Source organism: Myotis yumanensis, unplaced genomic scaffold, assembly GCF_028538775.1.
Source record: "Myotis yumanensis isolate MYYU_CA2020_CCGP unplaced genomic scaffold, mMyoYum1.0.hap1 SCAF_8, whole genome shotgun sequence".
In the NCBI taxonomy this organism is placed as follows: Eukaryota; Metazoa; Chordata; class Mammalia; order Chiroptera; family Vespertilionidae; genus Myotis; species Myotis yumanensis.
Genome location: NW_027223759.1, coordinates 31,447,669 through 31,466,782, shown reverse-complemented (window position 1 = coordinate 31,466,782; position 19,114 = coordinate 31,447,669). Strand labels below are relative to the sequence as shown.

The following is a 19,114-nucleotide window of genomic DNA, read 5'->3' as shown; positions in this document are numbered from 1 at the left end:
AGAGAGTGGTAATGGTTATACATCTCTGTGAAAATGCCAAAACCATTGAATTGTATACTTTAAAGGGTAAATTTTATGGCATGTGAATTATGCCTCAATAATTACTTTTTAAAGTAATGATTCTTCATTAAAGTGGCATTCCAACATTCCAACAAAGCTCTTATTTATCCGTTTTACTACAATCACCATAGTCCTTGAAACAGTGGTTCTCAACCTTCCTAATGCCGCGACCCTTTAATACAGTTCCTCATGTTGTGGTGACTCCCAACCATAAAATTATTTTTGTTGCTACTTCATAACTGTAATTTTGCTACTGTTATGAATCGTAATGTAAATATCTGATATGCAGGATGTATTTTCAGGGGTTGCGACCCACAGGTTGAGAACCGCTGCATCAGAAACTTATTTATCTTTGGACTATAATAGGACAACACAAAATCTGTTACTCTACAGCCTAAAAATCAAATTTTCTCACAATATCATTTAAAATGTTGCTGCAAGGCCTGTGTGGCTCAGTGGCTGAGCGTCGACCTAAGAACCAGGAGGTCACGTTTGGATTCCCAGTCAGGGCACATGCCCAGGTTGCAGGCTCAATCCCCGGTGAGGAGGCATGCAGGAAGCAGCCAACTTATGTTTCTCTCTACCAATGTTTCTATCGCTCTCTCCCTCTCCCTTCATCTCTCTCTAAAATCAACAAAAACTTTTTTTGTTTTTAATGATGGCGACAGTAGAGTATTTTAAAGCACATTTTAAGCTAAAAATCTACATTTTTCTGTAATGGTAGAATTTACTTGTGAAAATTCAGGTTGCCAATTACTTCTCAAAAGCTGTATTTTTCTGAAAAGCAAGACCTCCCCCCCAAAAATAACTTTTTCTCTATTCGAATAAATTCTAAAGGATGGTTCCCAATGTCCTTAAGGATCTAGAAACATTTCCTTATCTCTACATAATACTCACCAATTTCAGATCTAAGCAGAATCTAGTCAAGTAAGACAAGCATCCACATGCCAAGAAAACATAAAAAGGAAGCAGGCCTGTGGGGACGAAGTATACTCCATAGAGTCTAAGTAGTAACCACCTATTTTTATGCCTCACTGGAAAGAAACAAGGGTTTGACTTGAGGCTCAAAGCTAGGCACAAACCTGTTCTTCTTCTGTAAAGGGTACAAGAGCCAACGGTGGCAGAGGCTCCTCCTGTAGGATAGGCAGAAATTCTTTATCCAGAAGGTCTGAAGGTATCTGTTTGACCAAACACATGACCATGAGATTAATGCTATCCCTCCAAGTCAAGAAGATAAAACAAGAAAGAACTCTACTGTTTTTATCTGTTGGTAATGATTATAAACTAGAGGCCTGGTGCACAAATTAGTGCACCAGTGAGGTCCCTCAGCCTGACCTGGGGGATCAGGCCAAAACTGGCTCTCCAATATCCCCCAGGGGGTCTCGGATTGCAACTGGGCACAGGCCAGGCTGAGGGACCCCACTGGTACATAATCAAAGCCGGGGAGAGACTCCGGAGATTGGCTAGCCGGGGAGAAACCGCAGGAGGGCTCCAGGGCGTGTCCGGCCCGTCGTGCTCAGTCCCAATTGGCTGGACCCCAGCAGCAAACTAACCTACCAGTCGGAGCATCTGCCCCCTGATGGTCAGTGCACGTCATAGTGAGCAGTTGAGCAGCCTTAGCATATCATCAGCATATTATGCTTTAATTGAATGGCTGACTGGTTGACCGGACACTTAGCATATTAAGCTTTTATTATATAGGATATATAGGATATGAATAAAAAGCTTACTCAGCCACAATTAACTTTAGTGGTACTTACACATTCTCAAGGTTCAAATATAAAAACCCCAATTATGTTCCCAACCCTCCCATAAAGCCACCACTTTCAGATTTGATACAGCAATACCTCTGTTAACCCAGAGTACACAGTGGGAGAGTAAAAATCCCTACATTGAACTCAAGGCACAAGGTGATAAGAAGAGTTTTACAAGCAACTGTGTCTGTCTGTAGCAACCATTAACATTTGAGATTCAATCCTTTAATTAAAAACAAAGTATGCTTTGAAATAGAAAATATTATTTCTTATTAGTCAAATAATAAAAGCGTATTTAATACTGTGTGAGTTTTGATCATTTGTAAGTGACACAAATGTGGCATTACATTTTAAGATTTTCTCTCCACTAAAAATTTTACATTTAACTCAAAAGGGAAAGAAAAAGAGAAACAACTGCTCTTCTCCCTAACTGGAAAGAAGAATAAGAGGTGCAATAAAAAGAAGGGAGAAATTCTTCCTTTCTCAGCCATCAAACTGGAGTAGAAATAGACATGAACAAAAGGTTAAAAGGAAACTAGTTAGACAAAACATTAAGTGTTGACTATTCTTCCTGTTTGCATGAAGCTGTCGATCTTATACTGAAATCATAGGCCTTCTCTTTAAAAAAAAAGAATACATTACACTTAGAAGAGCCTCTGTTGCCCTGGCCAGCATTGCTCAGTGGTTAGAGGGTCAGCTTGCGCACCGAAGGGTCTCGGGTTTGATTCTGATCAAGGGCATGTACCTGGGTTACAGGTTCAATCCCAGGACCCGGTCAAGGGGCATTTGCAGGAGGCAACCAATTGATCTCCCACCAACCCCCATTCTCTCTCTCTCTCTCCACCCCACCCCAACCCTCCTTTCCACTCTGAAAATCAATGGAAAAAATATCCTCAGGTGAGGATTAAAAAACAACCACCTGTTAACTATTATAGTTTCAAAAGCAGAAAAAAAGAGGTAAGGTAGAAAGGGAAAACCATGGGTCTTTCATATATCAATACATCACTGCACATAACCCAACAACTCATTCAGAATAATTCTTAATTCTTTCCTTTCTTACCTTGTTGTCTTTAAGGAAAAGTGCTAACATTTCTTCTCTGCCATAACGATAGTCTGCTAATTTATACTTTGGCAAAGCTGGAGAAAGAGGAGGGGATGTAATACTCCCACCACTGGACAGAGCTCGGAGCCTAGAAAAGGAGACACACAGAATACAATAATGAAGTGTCAAACATTCTGGCAGTATAAACTTTTTACTTTTATATAATACTAGAAGCCCAGTGCACGGATTCATGCACCGGTGGGGTCCCTTAGACTGGCCTGTGCCATCTCGCAATCTGGGACCCCTTGGTGGATGTCGGACTGCCGGTTTCAGCCCCATCCCCGGCAGTCCAACATTACCCAAGGGTTGTAGTAGTGCACGAAGCAACAGGTGGCTGGGGAAGAGTCCAAGCCCGGGCCAGGCGCTGTGCCACTCCCGCTCACCCTGGCCACACTGCGCCTGCCGTTGCTGTACTTGGTAGCGCTGCCACAGGAGTGGGGGAGGCTCCCGCCACCACAGCTGTGCTCGCCAGCCGTGAGCCCAGCGTCTGGCTCACATTGGTGGGAGCACACTGACCACCAGGGGGCAGCTCCTGCATTGAGCGCCTGCCCCCTGGTGGTCAGTGCGCATCATAGCAACCAGTCGACTGGTCGTAATGGTTGCTTAGGCTTTTATAGAGAGAGAAATATAGATACTATAAAAATTTTCATTTTAGTTCTTTAAAAGAACAGAAAGAAATCCCATTATCTCAAGGTATCCAAGATTTTAGCTTCAATAAAACCCGCTGTCATAGCACACTAGGAGAGTAGTTCATTTAGAAATAAGTAGACAACCATGTGGCAATTACTTAACCTAAAAGGTATCATGGCACATCCTCGAGAAGCTTTTCTCCAAATTATAAAATAAACATATGATTAAAACAAAAGTTTTAATAAAAATGAATAAATCTAATAGTACCAGTTGTTGGTAAGAATGTAAAACAATTCTCATGCAGTATTTGTGGGATTATAAATTAGAACAACTATTTCAAAGAATATGATGTGCTAATATTTAATAAAATATGTAACAAAGTATTCTACACAAAAGAAAAAGAAAAACACGAAGCTTATAAAGAAAGTTATATAATTCATATAAACTTGCTATTTAAGAACACATACAAAACATAGCAAAAGCATAGACACAAAATGAATTGACAAATATAAAATTTGCAATAAGGTTCTACCTGCAAAAGAATGTAGGGTATAAAGGGTGCTTTAGCCCTGGCCAGGTGGGTCAATTGGTTGGAGCATCGTCCCGTACACCAAAAGGTCGAGGGTTTGATTCCCAGTCAGAGCACATACCCAGGCTGCGGGTTTGATACCCAGTCAGGGCGTGTACTGGAGGCAACCAATGTTTCTCTCTCTTCTCTCTTCCTTCCCCCTTTCTAAAAGCAACAAACATATCCTAAGGCAGTGGTTCTCAACCTTCTGGCTCTTTAAATACAGTTCCTCATGTTGTGACCCAACCATAAAATTATTTTTGTTGCTACTTCATAACTGTAATGTTGCTACTGTTATGAATCGTAATGTAAATATCTGATATGCAGGATGGTCTTAGGCGACCCCTGTGAAAGGGTCATTCAACCGCCAAAGGGGTCGCGACCCACAGGTCCTAAGGTGAGGAAAATAAATAAATAAATAGTGCTTTACTAATTATATCTGCAGTGTTTTATTTTTTCAACTTGGCGCTGAGTACGTGGGGGTTTGTTACAATTTACACTTTCATATGCTTGCAATATTTCATAATTCATTTTATTTATTTTCCTTCCATTTTTAATTTTTTAAATATATTTTTATTGATTTCAGAGAGGAAAGGGGAGAGAGATAGAAATATCAGTGATGAGAGAGAATTATTGATCGGCTACCTCCTGCATGCCCCTACTGGGACCAAGCCCACATCACGGTCATGTGCCCTTGACCAGAATTGAACCCAAGACCCTTCAGTCCATAGGCTGAGCCAAACCAGCTAGGGCTATTTTCCATCCATTTTTGGAAGAGAGTGAGGGGATAGAGGGAAGGAGGGAGGGAGGGAGGGAGGGAAAGAGGGAGGGAGGGAGGGAGGGAGGGAGGGAGAGAGAAACATCAACGTGAGAAAGACATCAATTGGCTGCCTCCCTCTATCACCTGATGGTGGCCAGGGACTGAACCTGCAACTGAGGTACATGCCCTTGACCAGGAATCGAACCTGTAGGCCAATGCTCTAACCATTGAGCAAAATTAGCCAGGATACAAAAGTCATTTTTAATAAAATCAATTAATGTAAAGAATTTGAAAATGCAATGACTAGTACAAGGAGAAAAAATATTAAAGCCATATTCACCATTAAGAAGAAAAAAAAATTGTACTCTGAGGTGATAATAGCCGTTGCCTCTGAAAAATGAAACTGGGAAATAATATTTTGTTTAATTTTGAGATGTTTTTATTTTAAAAAATAAAAAGAAGGGAGGGAACCTTAGCAAAGAATGACAGCACTGTGTCAAACAGCAAGTGGGAACTATCAGGAGTAGCTGATGATCAGGGGGCTGCCCAAAGTTCTACAAAGTAATAGATACCAAGGGTAAATGGGACCTTAATTCAACAATTTAATTCAATAACTTTAGCCTCAAGAAAAATTCGACAGAAGCATTAAAAAAATCCCCCAAACGCTAAGCTTTATTCACAAAAGTAAAAAAAATGGGGAATAATCTACTAATTACACATTAAAAATATTAAGACCAAGCATAGTAAAATACTTACATATTATTCAAAAATGGCAGGGAAAAAAACAGTATATGCATAGTAAATACAATTTTTCCCCCCAATGTTTCTATCTCTTCTTTTTACTTTTTTGTTTTAAACATTTGATTATGGACAATTTTGAACATAATATAAAAGCAGCAAGAGCATAAGGAACTCCCATAAGGAAATCCCATGTAGCAACCACCCAAAGTTGCAACCACTTTAAAATAGGTATAAACACAGTGCTTTGGAAGAAAACAGAAGTGCCTCACTCTTTTTGCAAGATGTGGGATAACTTCCTTAATGCCATGGACAGGAGACACTGACCCCAAAGAGGTCAATGGCTCCTTCCCCATTAAGCCAAGGAACTATCAGTAATTACTTCCCCTATAATAAATCTCTTTATTAGGTAAACTTATCTGAGTAGACTTTTCATCCTCAAAAAAAAATTTCCCAAATAAGACAAGTATAATGAATTTGTTGGGGTTTTATTGTTTTTGGTTTTTAAATGTCTTAAAGTACACCTACAAATATTTGCAAGAAAAAAAGAATAGAAAGAAACAAACCAAAATGTTAGCAATGGTTCTTTGAGTAGTAGAATTAAGGATACTTAGATTTTTTTTTTCCCTTTTGTACTATTGTTTCCTCCAAGGTTTTCTAGAATGAGCATGTATTATTTCGTTACTAGGACTAAAATCAAAAAATTCTGTAAAACCTGTACCTACCAGATTTAGAAGTGAAAAAAGTTTTCTTAAAATAGTACTGAGCATTTTGTCAAGGATGAAGTAAACAAGTAAGGGATGAGAATTAAATTCAGTCCTAGCTAGTTTGGCTCAATGAACAGAGAGCCAAATGGACTGAAGGGTTCTGGGTTCGAACCCAGTTAAGGGCCCTTACGAGCTGCAGCTTGATCCCCATCTCTGGTCAGGGCGCATGCGGCAGGCAACCAGTAGATGTTTCTCTACACATGGATGTTTCTGTCTCTCCCCATCCTTTCCACTCTCTCTAAAAATCAATAGAAAAATATCCTAGGTTAAGGATTAAAAAAAAAATTAAATTCATACAATCTTACTGATGGTTAATCTGTTCAGATATCATCCAAAGCTTTAAAAATGAAAACTTTTGATTTAATAATTTTATTTTCAAGAAATTAATCCAGCCCTGACCGGTTTGGCTCAGTGGATAGAGCATCGGCCTGCGGACTCAAGGGTCCCAGGTTCGATTCCGGTCAAGGGCATGTACCTTGGTTGCGGGCACATTCCCAGTAGGGAGTATGCAGGAGGCAGCTGATCAATGTTTCTGTCTCATCGATGTTTCTAACTCTTTATCCCTCTCCCTTCCTCTCTGTAAAAAAATCAATAAAATATATTTTAAAAAAAAGAAATTAATCCAAAGTAAACAATCAACAATACAAATAAAACTGTTCAAGGATGTATATACATATTTACAATTGCAAAACTTAAAAACGACCTTACTTTCTAACAATTCACTCACTTAACAGATATTTATTGAGTATCAATTATTTGCTAGGTACTGGAGATACAGCACTAGACAAATTATACAATAATCAAGTCCAAAGTACCTTCCAATGGAGCACATAGGCTAGTGGAGGCTGAAGGATGGAATACAAATAATAAAGGAAGTGATTTCAATATTTGGTATGTTGTATTTGATATAGACCATTCAAGAAAAATTAAGCCGGGAAGGGAGATAGAGAGTAAGGGTAAGGTGTTATATAGATGGTCAGGAAAGATCAAAGGTAGTAACTAACATTTGTGTAAAGACTTATAGTGACTATTGTTTTAAACCTAGAAATTATTTACTTCTCCATTAAATCTACCATACCCTTTAATCTGCTTTGGAAATTATGTAATATATTTCTTTATTCTAAATAAAAAGATAAGCTAAAACCTAATGATTCCACAGATCTACCTTAAAAAATAATCAACTCCAAGCTTATGGTCATTCACAACTAAACCTACCACAATTTGCAATATTCTCCCATCTTCACTTCTGTCCCAGGTACAAATAAATTTCTTCATTTTATCCACCTCTTATTGAATATAGTTTTACATCATTATGAAAATTATGATCTTAGTAAATAGAATATAGTATCACTAAATATTTCTGTATGATTCAGAGTTATACACTGATTCAGTGTGAAAATGTTGATTCTCAAGTATTCTGGACACAGCTCCTTACCTCAAGTTTCACAATGAATGTAATCTAACATGCAGAAAAACACAGCACCTTTTTAGCTCGGGGTTACTTGAGTTATTTAAGGATCTTATATATTTCCTTTGCCAGAAGGAATTTTGATAAATGGTACAAAGAAGGCAGCTGCCTATTTAAACTTCCACTCCTCAGTTTATCAGCATTACAGATGACTAAGGCTCCTAAACTCTAACGCCTGCGAGATAACAGAAGTAGCAATTAGGTAAAGCTACTGCTTAAGCATGGGACTATTACCTGTCCTCTGCTAAAGTTACCTCAATTCAAATTTTATATGAAACCATTGGGCTCATCAAACAAAACTTGAGTGTACCAATGAAAAGGATGTGAAAGACTATCCATAGACTGGATCAATGACACACTGAAATGCCTTTAGAAATCCATCCATGATTTATGCCAAGAGCCAGCAAACATTTTTCTCTAAAGAGCCAGAGAGTAAATATTTAAGATTTTTGAATCAGATGATCTCTGTTTTAACTTACTCAAGCCTGTCACTGCAGTGTGAAAACAGGCAGGTAATATAGAAACAAATAGGTGACTGTGTTCCAACAAAACTTTACTTACAAAAACTTTATTTGCAGTCTCACAGGCCAACCTGTGGTGTAGGGCATCAAACGAAATGTATAAGGACTCCAGAATATCACTAGGAGTTTTTTTCTTTTGCTTTAGCTAAATTCCTGGTGTTCTCTCTCTTTGTTATTCCTTAATAGAGGGATCCAGGGGGGAAAAAAAGTTTCCTTAAGTTTACTGATTTTAATCATGTTTTTACAAAGAGATATGAGAATGTAAACACGAAAGAACATTTACAAAGAGATTAAAAATGGCGGCAGAGTAGGAGGATGCTGCACGGACTTGCTCCCAGGAACAAGCTGGAATTACAACTGAAATATGGAAAAGCTTCCTGAATAATCAACGGAAAACTCACAGGAGAGAACCCTGATACCTAAGAAACAAAGCATAGAAACTGGTAGGAGGGGTGGAGGTGCAAAAGGGCTGGCTGGGCACCCATAGAGGCAACTGAAGTCCCAGAGAGATATCTCGGCTGTAGGGGGGTGCCACTAAGAACTCTGGGATCTAATCCCCAAGCTGGGCTCCCCAGCAGAGAGCACCAAATCTGAGGAGGGTACCCACATAACATCTAGCTGTGAAAAGCAGTGGGGTGCTGTCTGCCAAGGAGTGGCAGCTAAAAGTTCGAGCACCCTCTTAAAGGGCCAACGCACAAGAATTCCCTGTGGAGCCACCTTGTGCTCTGGCAGAGGGAGGGTAAAGTGGACTGGAGCTGTGAGAGCAGAAACCAGGACTGGGGACTCGGGGTATAAAGCTCAGAAGGCAGACACTCCAAGTTTCCTGGGCTCGGTATTTCCCTCACATAGTGGAGGACAACTTTCCCACATAGACATTTGCCTTGCCTTGGGGAAGGCAGTCGACACACCCTATTGGAAAACACCTTGCCCTGAGGCCACTTAAGAGATTAAAAGTAACATTAGCCTGCAGGCAGAAGCAACTGCCCCACCTTGTTGGGAAAACTCTTGCCACACCTGATGATTGCCTGGGTGCAATTCAAGTAAGAATCCTATTATCTGTAGACAGAGGTCTCTGGAGGCTTTGAGTCTTAGCCTGATCCAATTAGTCAGAAACAGCCTTTAACACTGTCCTGCACTAGAGATTGAGAGGTATAGAGCAGTGGTCACCAACCTTTCGGACCTCATGGACCACTGGTATAGAGGATCTACCTAAAACATAGTCACAAACCCAAACAGACAACCAAAATGAGGAAACAAAGTAACAACCTCCAAATGAAAGAATTAGCAAATTCTCCAGAAGAAGAGATAAATGAAGCAGAGATAAGAAACTTATCTGAAACAGAGTTCAGAGTAATGATGGTAAAAATGCTCAACAGTATGAAAAAAGATATAGTAACTATGAAAAAAGAACAGTCTGAGATAAAAAATGACATAACACAAATAAATAACACATTGGAAAGAATACACAGCAGATTAGGTGAAGCTGAGGATCGGATCAGTGAATTAGAAGACAGTTGAAAATATCACTCAATTAGAGAACCAAAAAGAAAAAAACAATTAAAAAACAGGAGGACAGCTTAAGGGAGCTGTGGGACATGAAACATAACAATATTAGAATAGTAGGTGTGCCAGAAGATGCAGAAAGGGAGAAAGGAATAGAGGTGTTTGAAGAAATAATGGTATAAAACTTCCCTAACCTGGTAAAGGAAAAAGTCACACAAATTCAGGAGGCACAGAGAACCCCAAACAAAAAGAACCAAACAGACCCACGCCCAGACACATAATAAAAATGCCAAAAATTAAAGACAAAGAGAGAATCTTAAAAGCAGCAAGAGAAAATTGTTACCTACTTAGGAGTTCGCAGAAGGCTGACACCTGATTTCTCATCAGAAACTATACAGGCCAGAAGGGAATGGCATAAAGTATTCAAGGTAATGGAAAGCAAGGATCTGAGCCCAAGATTACTCTATCCAGCAAGGTTATCATTCAAAATAGATGGTCAAATAAAGAGCTTCCCAGACAAAAAAAAAAGGCTAAAGGAGTTCATCACCACCAAGCCAGCATTACAAGAAATGCTAAAGGGATTGCTGTAAGGGATTGCTGAGAAGAAACACAGAGAGAAACCTAGCCATACAGAATTTAAATGGCTATAAATAAGTACCTCTCAATGATACCCTAAATGTAAATGGATTAAATGTTCTAATCAAAAGGTGTAGGGTAGCTGAATGGATACAAAAACATGACCCAACTATATGCTGTCTACAAGAGACCCACCTCAAAACAAAAGACACACACAGGATGAAAGTGAAGGGATGAAAAAAAAAACTTTCCATGCAAATGGAAAAGAAAAAAAAGCTGGAGTAGCAATACTCATCTCTGACAAAACAGACTTTAAAAGCATCGTGCTAAGCAAAATAACGCAGTCAGAGAAAGATAAATATCATGATCTCACTAATTTGTGGAATATAATGAACAACATAAACTGATGAACAAAAATAGAGCCAGAGAGGGAAACAATATATACTAGAAGTAATCCTGTTATTTGCAAATTTTTAATATTTCCTACAACTTTTGTGATATCATACTATGTTAGTACAGTTTTGGTATTATTATACTTAAAATCCTTTTATTCTTGAAATATTAATGTTTACTGCATGTAATATTATATGTAAGATAATTTTACTTGAATTGGTGTTTATTGCATGTAACATTATCATATTTAAAATCATTTTTGAGATATTAATGTTTACTGCATGTAACATTATTATATTTAAGATTGTTTTTCTTGAAATATTAAAGCTTATTGGATGTAACATTAAAATATATATATCTTTAAAAAATAAAAGAGCATTTGTAAACTCTAGATAAAAGCAGAAGATGGCACAAAGAGTGAAACAACAACAAAAATTAAATTAAATTTTAAAAAAATAAGAGGGCACAGAAAATAGCTTATAAGGTAAGCTATATAAATTAGATCCACCTGGTAAAGAAAGTTTCTAAGATGTGAATAAAAAGAGTTAACTATTAAGAATGTTTGTCAAAAAAAAAAAATGTTTGTCAAAGATATTTTTATAAAGAAAAACTGAGAACAGCCTATATATGCTACTTCTAAAAGATTAAATAAATGATACATCCATACAATGCAACCATTTAAGGTAACAGAAAATATTTATTGATAAAAAGGTATTTTTGGCATAGTTATTTTTTTAAAGCAGGTTACAAAATTGAATGTACAGTATGATCCCACCTTTTGTGAAAAATAAACATATATATACACAAATAAGCATACATAAAACTAGCTGGAAAGATATACCAACCTATTAACAGTGGTTATCACGGCTGGTGAAATTACGGTGATTATATCTTCTTCTGGCTTACTAGTAATTTCTCATTTTTCTAAAAACATACAGATATCCCCCACTTTTCAAAGTTCATTTTACACCACTTCGCTTTTGCGAAAAACCTATATTAGTACCTGTTTTCACTAACCAAAAGAAATCCAAAGAGGATTTTCACTTTTACGAGGAAAATCAAAAAGTGAAATAGCATTCAGCATGTGTCTTGCAATAAGCAATTATTATTGAGCAGTTAATATTGAACAGTGAGAATGGCCCCAAGCTCCTTCACCAGGAACTGTACTCAGCATCTCAGCATTAGCCACCATGGCTTTGAACTGTGTCTATGAGCATCTGTGCTTTATCTCCATTTATTTTGTGCATCTGCTAGCAAGTCCCTAAAGTAACTGCTTCTTCACTTTATACCATTTCAGCTTATGAAAGGTTTCATAGGAACACTCCAATTTCAGATTGTTGGGAAACTCATATTAATTTGATAGTAAGAAAATTATTTTTTTAATATAAACAAGAACTAAAACAGGTGCAGCACTACTTGTATCAACATTTCCAAAATAAATTCTCAAAGTCAGCAGTTCTCAACCTGTGGGTCGAGACCCCTTTGGGGGTCAAATGGCCTTTTCACAGGGGTCACCTAAGACCACTGGAAAACACATATATAATTACATATTGTTTTTGTGATTAATCACTATGCTTTAATTATTTTCAATTTGTAACAATGAAATTGGGGGTCACCACAACATGAGGAACTGTATTAAAGGGTCGCAGCATTAGGAAGGTTGAGAACCACTGCTCAAAATACATAAGATGCATCAGTTCTTAGAACTTCAAATTTGGAGACTTTCTCCTCAGTCTCCAAATGCTAAGCAATAAGAGTCAAGAAAATTTAGAAATTATATATATAAAGAAATGCATATACAAAGGGAAGTTAATAAGAATCCTCAGACAGGGAGTTACTATAAGAAGTCTGCATCATTTATCAAACCACCACCACCCAAACAACCAACAATGTTTAAGACACTATTCCAATGTGTTCCAAATGCCTCTGGTTGAAAGTTTGAAAAGCAACTACATTATTCACGCACTGAGGAGAAGATCTTCAATCACCAACTTTGAGGGAAAAGGAAGAAAGGGGCAAAAGTCACACTACAATGTGATGGATCTCAAAATTCCATGAGAATTCCATATTCGGGGTCCAAACACATCTGTAAGAGACTCAAAGGTCAGTTATAATTATGGCAAATGCTAACCCAATCCTAGATGGGCTTCTGTTAACAACCAATATAATTCTGGACCACCTGTCTACCCCATCAATAATATAAAATTCAAATAATAATTCAACAAAAACTACTTTTAAATGAGTCTATGAACAGCACTCACAAACAACAGTATAGCAGAAAACATACACATATAAATGTTTCAACTATATAAAATTGTACATACACCTAGACAAGGGCTGAAACAAAAAGTAAATAATTTGATAGGATCTTGGGACTGTGAGATATTTTAATTCCACTATTGTAACATAACCAAACCAAGAAATGTTTTAAAATAAAGTTTATAATATAGTCATTAACCAAATATAATTTATTCCTAGACTAAATACATTGTTTTCAACTAAACACATAAAGCAGTCTCAAAAACATACACATTTATATAAACCATCTAACACCTGTAAAAATACCTTACTACTGTACTAGTCATCCAATATCAAAAAGATGAGATTTTGAAAACTCACCATTCAGGCCCAAAGTTCAGTGTCTGTGTTTCCGCTGCCATTCTTTTCAGTATGTTTACAAGACTTTTATATGTGGAGAAACCTGTTAAAGAGAAAAATATCTCCATACAGTTAGTCAAGATTAAATGCAGAATTCCAGCCAAGAAAGTATAGCTAGGGAGTGTGTTTTGCTTATGCTCCTCTCAACCATAGTCACCAGATGAGGTTTTTAAATCCCTGTTTATAACAATATAGCAGGCAAAGTAAAATTAATATAATCACCCTTACATTCCAATTCACCATCTTTTTATATTTATCTAAAGAAAAGAGGCATGGTATCTGATGAAGCTAGTGAGATAGAGGGGAACAGACCACGCAGAGCACTGGAGACCTAATTAAGGATTTTCTACTTTCACCTTAGAGCAGCGGTTCTTAACCTGCCAACTCATTTTTTTGGTTAATTTTTCTTTGTTAAATGGCATTTAAATACATAAAATAAATATCAAAAATATAAATCTTTGTTTTACTATGGTTGCAAATATCAAAAAATTTCTATATGTGACATGGCACCAGAGTTAAGCTAGGGTTTTTCAAAATGCTGACACGCCGAGTAGAGACCAACATTACTCAGAATGGAGTTCTGCTCATTCTCCTTTATGAACTAAAGCAAAAATATAAGAGTTATGACTCCCGAAGAAATCTCATTTAAATTCTTGAAGTACTGTAATCACTAATTCCAAATTCTACACCTCAGATTGCTCCTTCTAAATCAATTTAAATGAGCCCAGTTCTAATGTATTTATATGTACTGGAGGGATTGTCTTACATGATGCCTCTGAATTATAAATTAGTCAGAATGGAAACTAGGCTTTTTTTCCTCAATTGTCCTTTCTAAGGATGCAGTGAGGTATTAAAATGAGTATAGGCTTCACCACCATTTAAACCCCACTACACTAAATGTTAACTCAAATCCCCACGAGACTTGTGACCATGAGAAAACAGCTCTGCATTCTGACAGGAGTATCTGAACCAGACTCTAGAATCTAGAGATGCTATGTTCCCACCATGTGCTTTTTCTTGAAACCATTTCCTCCTTTATCCACCAAGATCAGAACAATATTGTTACTTTTTCCTATCTTCATTTCCTTCCTATGTAGTCAGCATTCCCCAAAAGTTTCTCCATTTCTAACTTTCATCAGTGTACCCATGTTTTATTTAACTATAAATTCTGTTTAGATATTGTCTTGAACCTCTTGTTATTTCTCCACTAACATTTTGGGTAGAACTCTGCCTACTAAATCACAGGGAATACCATGCAGGGAGTGGGGGTGTCGTTACAACAGCAGCAATGAAAAATACTCCCACAAATTTCTAAATTGCCCAGCTTCCTGAGGAGATGCCTCGCCCCTATTGTAAATTACAGATTTCTTTTCTGCCATGACCTGTGTGGCATTTCCAGATGTTTGTTCCTCCTGGATACCTATCTCATCAACAACTGATCAAGGTACCACTGTTTTTTACAATTCACCGATAAGCCAGGCTCAAAACCCCAGAGTTATCTGAAACTCCTTTTGCTTCTCTCTCTCATATCCAATCATTTTGTCTCAAATTTGGTCAATTTCTCCTTCAAAATCCCTCTTGCATTTTTTTTCATTATAATGGAACCTTTAAGTCATGTCTAGATTATTAGAATAAAACTTCTAATTGGCTTTCTTGACTCAATCTCTAACTATTCACATCCCAAAAGATCAACCTTCCTAAAGCACTGCTCTGGTCATGCCTACCCCTCTTTAAAATAATTAAACCTGCTGTGCATCATTAAAACTCCTAGTAAAGACATCTAAAAGACCATAATAGACCTTGAACTTCAGTGTAGAGTAGGGCTGGGGAGACACAGATTTTGAAGTAAATTTACAGAACTATAACCAAAAATTGAAAGAAGAGAAAAAACATATAGCTAGATATCTCTGGCCCTAACCTTTCTCCTAAACTCAAATTCACTGATTCTAGCTTTGTCTACATTGACTGTATCAAAAAAACAGAAAGGGGAAGAGCTAGATTCTTTTGGGAGATTTCCATTTTATCAATAAGACTAAAAACTACTAAAGTGAAGCTTGATAAAGCAGTGGCCATATAATTGAAGCCATTGTATTTTATACCCCAATGGCAATGAAAAGCTATATAAAAAGATTCAGGCAAGGAAGTGTCCAGGATGAAATCTGCACTTCAGAAAGATCATTCAGGATGCCAGGAGGAGAATGAATTAGCAAGAGCTAAAGTGAAAAGAGGGTATGAGAAATCCAGCATATACTGTGGAAGCCAGATCTACAGAGCAGTAGAGGAGAGAGATGATAACTGTACTCACTGACATGAAAAGATGTCAACAATATATTGTGTCCAAGGCAGATTATGGAATACAGAGAATATAATCATATTCAACACATTTTAAAATACATACAGGGTAGCCGAAACCGGTTTGGCTCAGTGGATAGAGCGTCGGCCTGCGGACTGAAAGGTCCCAGGTTCGATTCCGGTCAAGGGCATGTACCTGGGTTGCGGGCACATCCCCAGTAGATGTGCAGGAGGCAGCTGATCGGTGTTTCTCTCTCATCGATGTTTCTAACTCTCTTTCTCTCTCCCTTCCTCTCTGTAAAAAATCAATAAAATATATTAAAAAATAAATAGATAAATAAAATAAAAATAAAATACATACAGGGTGGGGCAAAAGTAGGTTTACAGTTGTTCATATGGAAAATAATACAATAATAAATACTAATACAAGAATAAATCGTGTTTCACATACAACTGTAAACCTACTTTTGCTCCACCCTGTATATATACTGAAACATACATAATTTTATTAATCAACTAGTAGCCCAGTGCACAGATTCGTGCACACTGAAAGGAAATTAATTAGAAGAAATATTTTAATATCGCTATTCGCCCTTTCTCTATAACAGAAGTGTCAGAGATGAAATAAAATTAGTAAAATGTATATGAAAATAATATATAAGTTGATTAATAAACAATAACATGATATAACAGCAAAGACGACATAAAAACAACAAACACATGATATAAAACAAAAAAATGATACAAAAACATTGATAAAAACAATGACTGATAAATTGATTAAACTTATTCTAATATCTCCTTGTATACCACGTTAAGAGGAAAAACACTTTCAAAGTGCTTGACTAATTTCCCTTGTGATGAAGTATTTACAACTTCAACGTCACATGCTCTTTGAACTCGAGAGAAAGCAACATATAACTGACCATGTCCGAAAACAGGTTCAGGTAGAAATATTCCTACTTGGTCTAGAGTTTGTCCTTGTGATGTATTAATAGTCATCGCAAATGCTGACATCACAGGAAACTGTATTCAAATTAATTTAAATGGGAGGCCAGTGTCAGATGGGGACAAATCAATTCTTGGAATCAGAACCACCTCTCCTTCTACAGATCCTGTTAATACTTCAGTTTTGATTACATCAGGTCGCAATCTTTTATCGAAACACATGCATGCACTGGTGCCAGCGAGAGCTTTATATGTATCACACGTGCGCGAGTCAACATTTATTTTTAAATTTCCAGTGCACGTCATATGTCCAGGCCGGTTGGTCAGTCACTTAGCCTTTTATATATATACTAGGGGCCCAGTGCATGAATTTGTGCACCTAGAAAGGAACTGTGGGCCATGAGGCTGTAGTAAGCACAGGGTTGGGTCTCGGCCCATCCTCCGTGCCCCTGCCTAGCCCCTCCCACCACGGCCCCTGGTTCTCTGTATGCCAGCAGCTCCACTCCTGCTGCTGCTGCTCCTACACACTGAAGGTGCTGGTCCTGCTCGCACCCGCTGGCTGCGTGGAGCAGTTGGGGCTGGCGCTGTCAGTGGGTGAGAGCAGCAGCTGCTGCCCTGATCACCCCTCAGGGGCAAGGGGAGGTGGAGACGCCCTTAGGGGCGATCAGGGCCTGCAGCCGCCGCTTGCACCCTCTGATGGCACAGAGCAACTGGGGTCGGCACCAGCAGTGGGTGTGAGCAGTGTTGGTGTGGGCAGTGGGTGTGAGCGGCGGCTCTGGCGCCAGCAGTGGGCGTGAGCGGGGCCGGCGCCAGTAGCAGGTGTGAGCGCCAGGCCGGACCACGGTGCACAGGAGCAAGGAATTTTCAGTAACCAGAGTCTTGCCCCAATGACAGCGACTGGTGCCCCGCCTTGGTCTGGCATCTCTGCTCACCTGCTCCACAATCTTACAGCGGCCAATGCCGGCCATGTTCCACACTCTGCTGCCTGCTGCTAATGCCTGCCATGTTCCACATGCACCCCCTGGTGATCAGCACATGTCATAGCAACCGGTTGTTCAATTGTTCCACCCTTTGGTCTATTTGCATATTAGTCTTTTATTACATAGGATAGACGTCACCCCAATAAATTCAATAAAAATTTTTAAAAATAAAATACATATATATATATACTAGAGGCCAGGCCAGGCACACAAAATTCATGTACTCGGGGGGGCGAGGGGAGGGGGGATTCCCTCATCCCAGCCTGCACCCTTTCGCAGTCCAAGAGCCCGCGGGGAGTGGGCCTAAGCCGGCAGTCAGACATCCTTAGTACTGCTGCAGAGGTACGAGAGGCTTCCACCTCTGCCACTGTGCTCACCAGCCGTGAGCCTGGCTCGGGGCTTCTGGCTGAGCAGTGCTCCCCGTGGGAGCGCACTGACCACGAGGGGGCAGCTCCTGCATTGAGCGTCTGCCCCCTAGTGGTCAGTGCACATCATAGCAACTGGTCATTCTGCCACTCAGTTGATTTGGATATTAGCCTTTTATTATATAAGAAGGATGCCACAAGATGTTAATGTTTTTACTTCTGAATGGTGGAATTATGGGTAATCCTTTCCTAGTAAGTTTCTAATTTGTGTATACAACAAGGATAGTTCTGGTACAATTTTTTTTTTTTTAATGGCAGAATTCAAAAGTCTCAAATGTTTAAGTCAAAAAGAGAAAGACTAAAAAGTCTTCATTGGCTTCCACAATGAAATCATTGGTGATTTGAAGAGCACAGTATAGAACTGTGGGTGGGGACAGAGCCAGATTTCTGTGGGATGAGTAATGGCAGGGAAGTGAGAAAGGAAATGCTACAAATGCAGTCAATTCTTTATAGAATCTTAGCTGTGAAAAGGTGAAGAGAAATGACATCCAGTAGAAAGAAATTTTCCATTTTTTATTCTAGATAAATATATCCTAATGGCCCTCCCCCTCCCTCCGAGAATGTGTCAGTGACCCAAAGGCAGTGTGAGGTGAAGGGACTGTCAGGTAAAAAAATAATAATAATAAATTAATTAAAAATATCCTAATGGAAAAGTATTAGTAGAATAAAAAAAGTGAAGAAACAATTTAGCAAATATATCATGGAAGAGACATCTCTGAGAAGGCAGCAGGTATGGGGTTTCAGAGAACAAATAAGGGGAAAAAAAAAAAGACTCCACTCCTACACTCCTATGGACTAGTGACAAGAGGAAAGTAGAACCAGATGACTAGGATGCCTCCAAACATTCTGTAGATTGTTGTGTTTTTTTGTGATTTGGGGTTATTTTTTTGGGGGGGTTGGGGGTGGGGGCTAGGAGGCTGAGGATAATTCACATTTGATGGCCTCAATTCTCTCAGGTAAGTAGGCAAATG

At 38.5% G+C, this 19,114-nt stretch overlaps 1 protein-coding gene across 7 annotated transcripts in view; it reads right to left on the bottom strand.

Moving 5' to 3' along the window:
• The window catches only part of GIGYF2 (GRB10 interacting GYF protein 2), a 127,431-nt gene that overhangs the window by 93,697 nt on the left and 14,620 nt on the right, over positions 1-19,114 (bottom strand). For 6 of the 7 annotated variants that reach the window (XM_070422411.1, XM_070422409.1, XM_070422413.1 and 3 more), the window contains 3 exons: positions 13,460-13,541; positions 2,875-3,004; positions 1,143-1,238 (listed from right to left, as the gene is read on the bottom strand). In XM_070422411.1, coding sequence (XP_070278512.1) covers positions 1,143-1,238; positions 2,875-3,004; positions 13,460-13,500 — 267 coding nt within the window. In that variant the 5' untranslated portion in view covers positions 13,501-13,541. Of the gene's footprint in view, positions 1-1,142; positions 1,239-2,874; positions 3,005-13,459; positions 13,542-19,114 lie in introns of those variants that run through there. The other variant, XM_070422414.1, reaches the window with a different exon arrangement.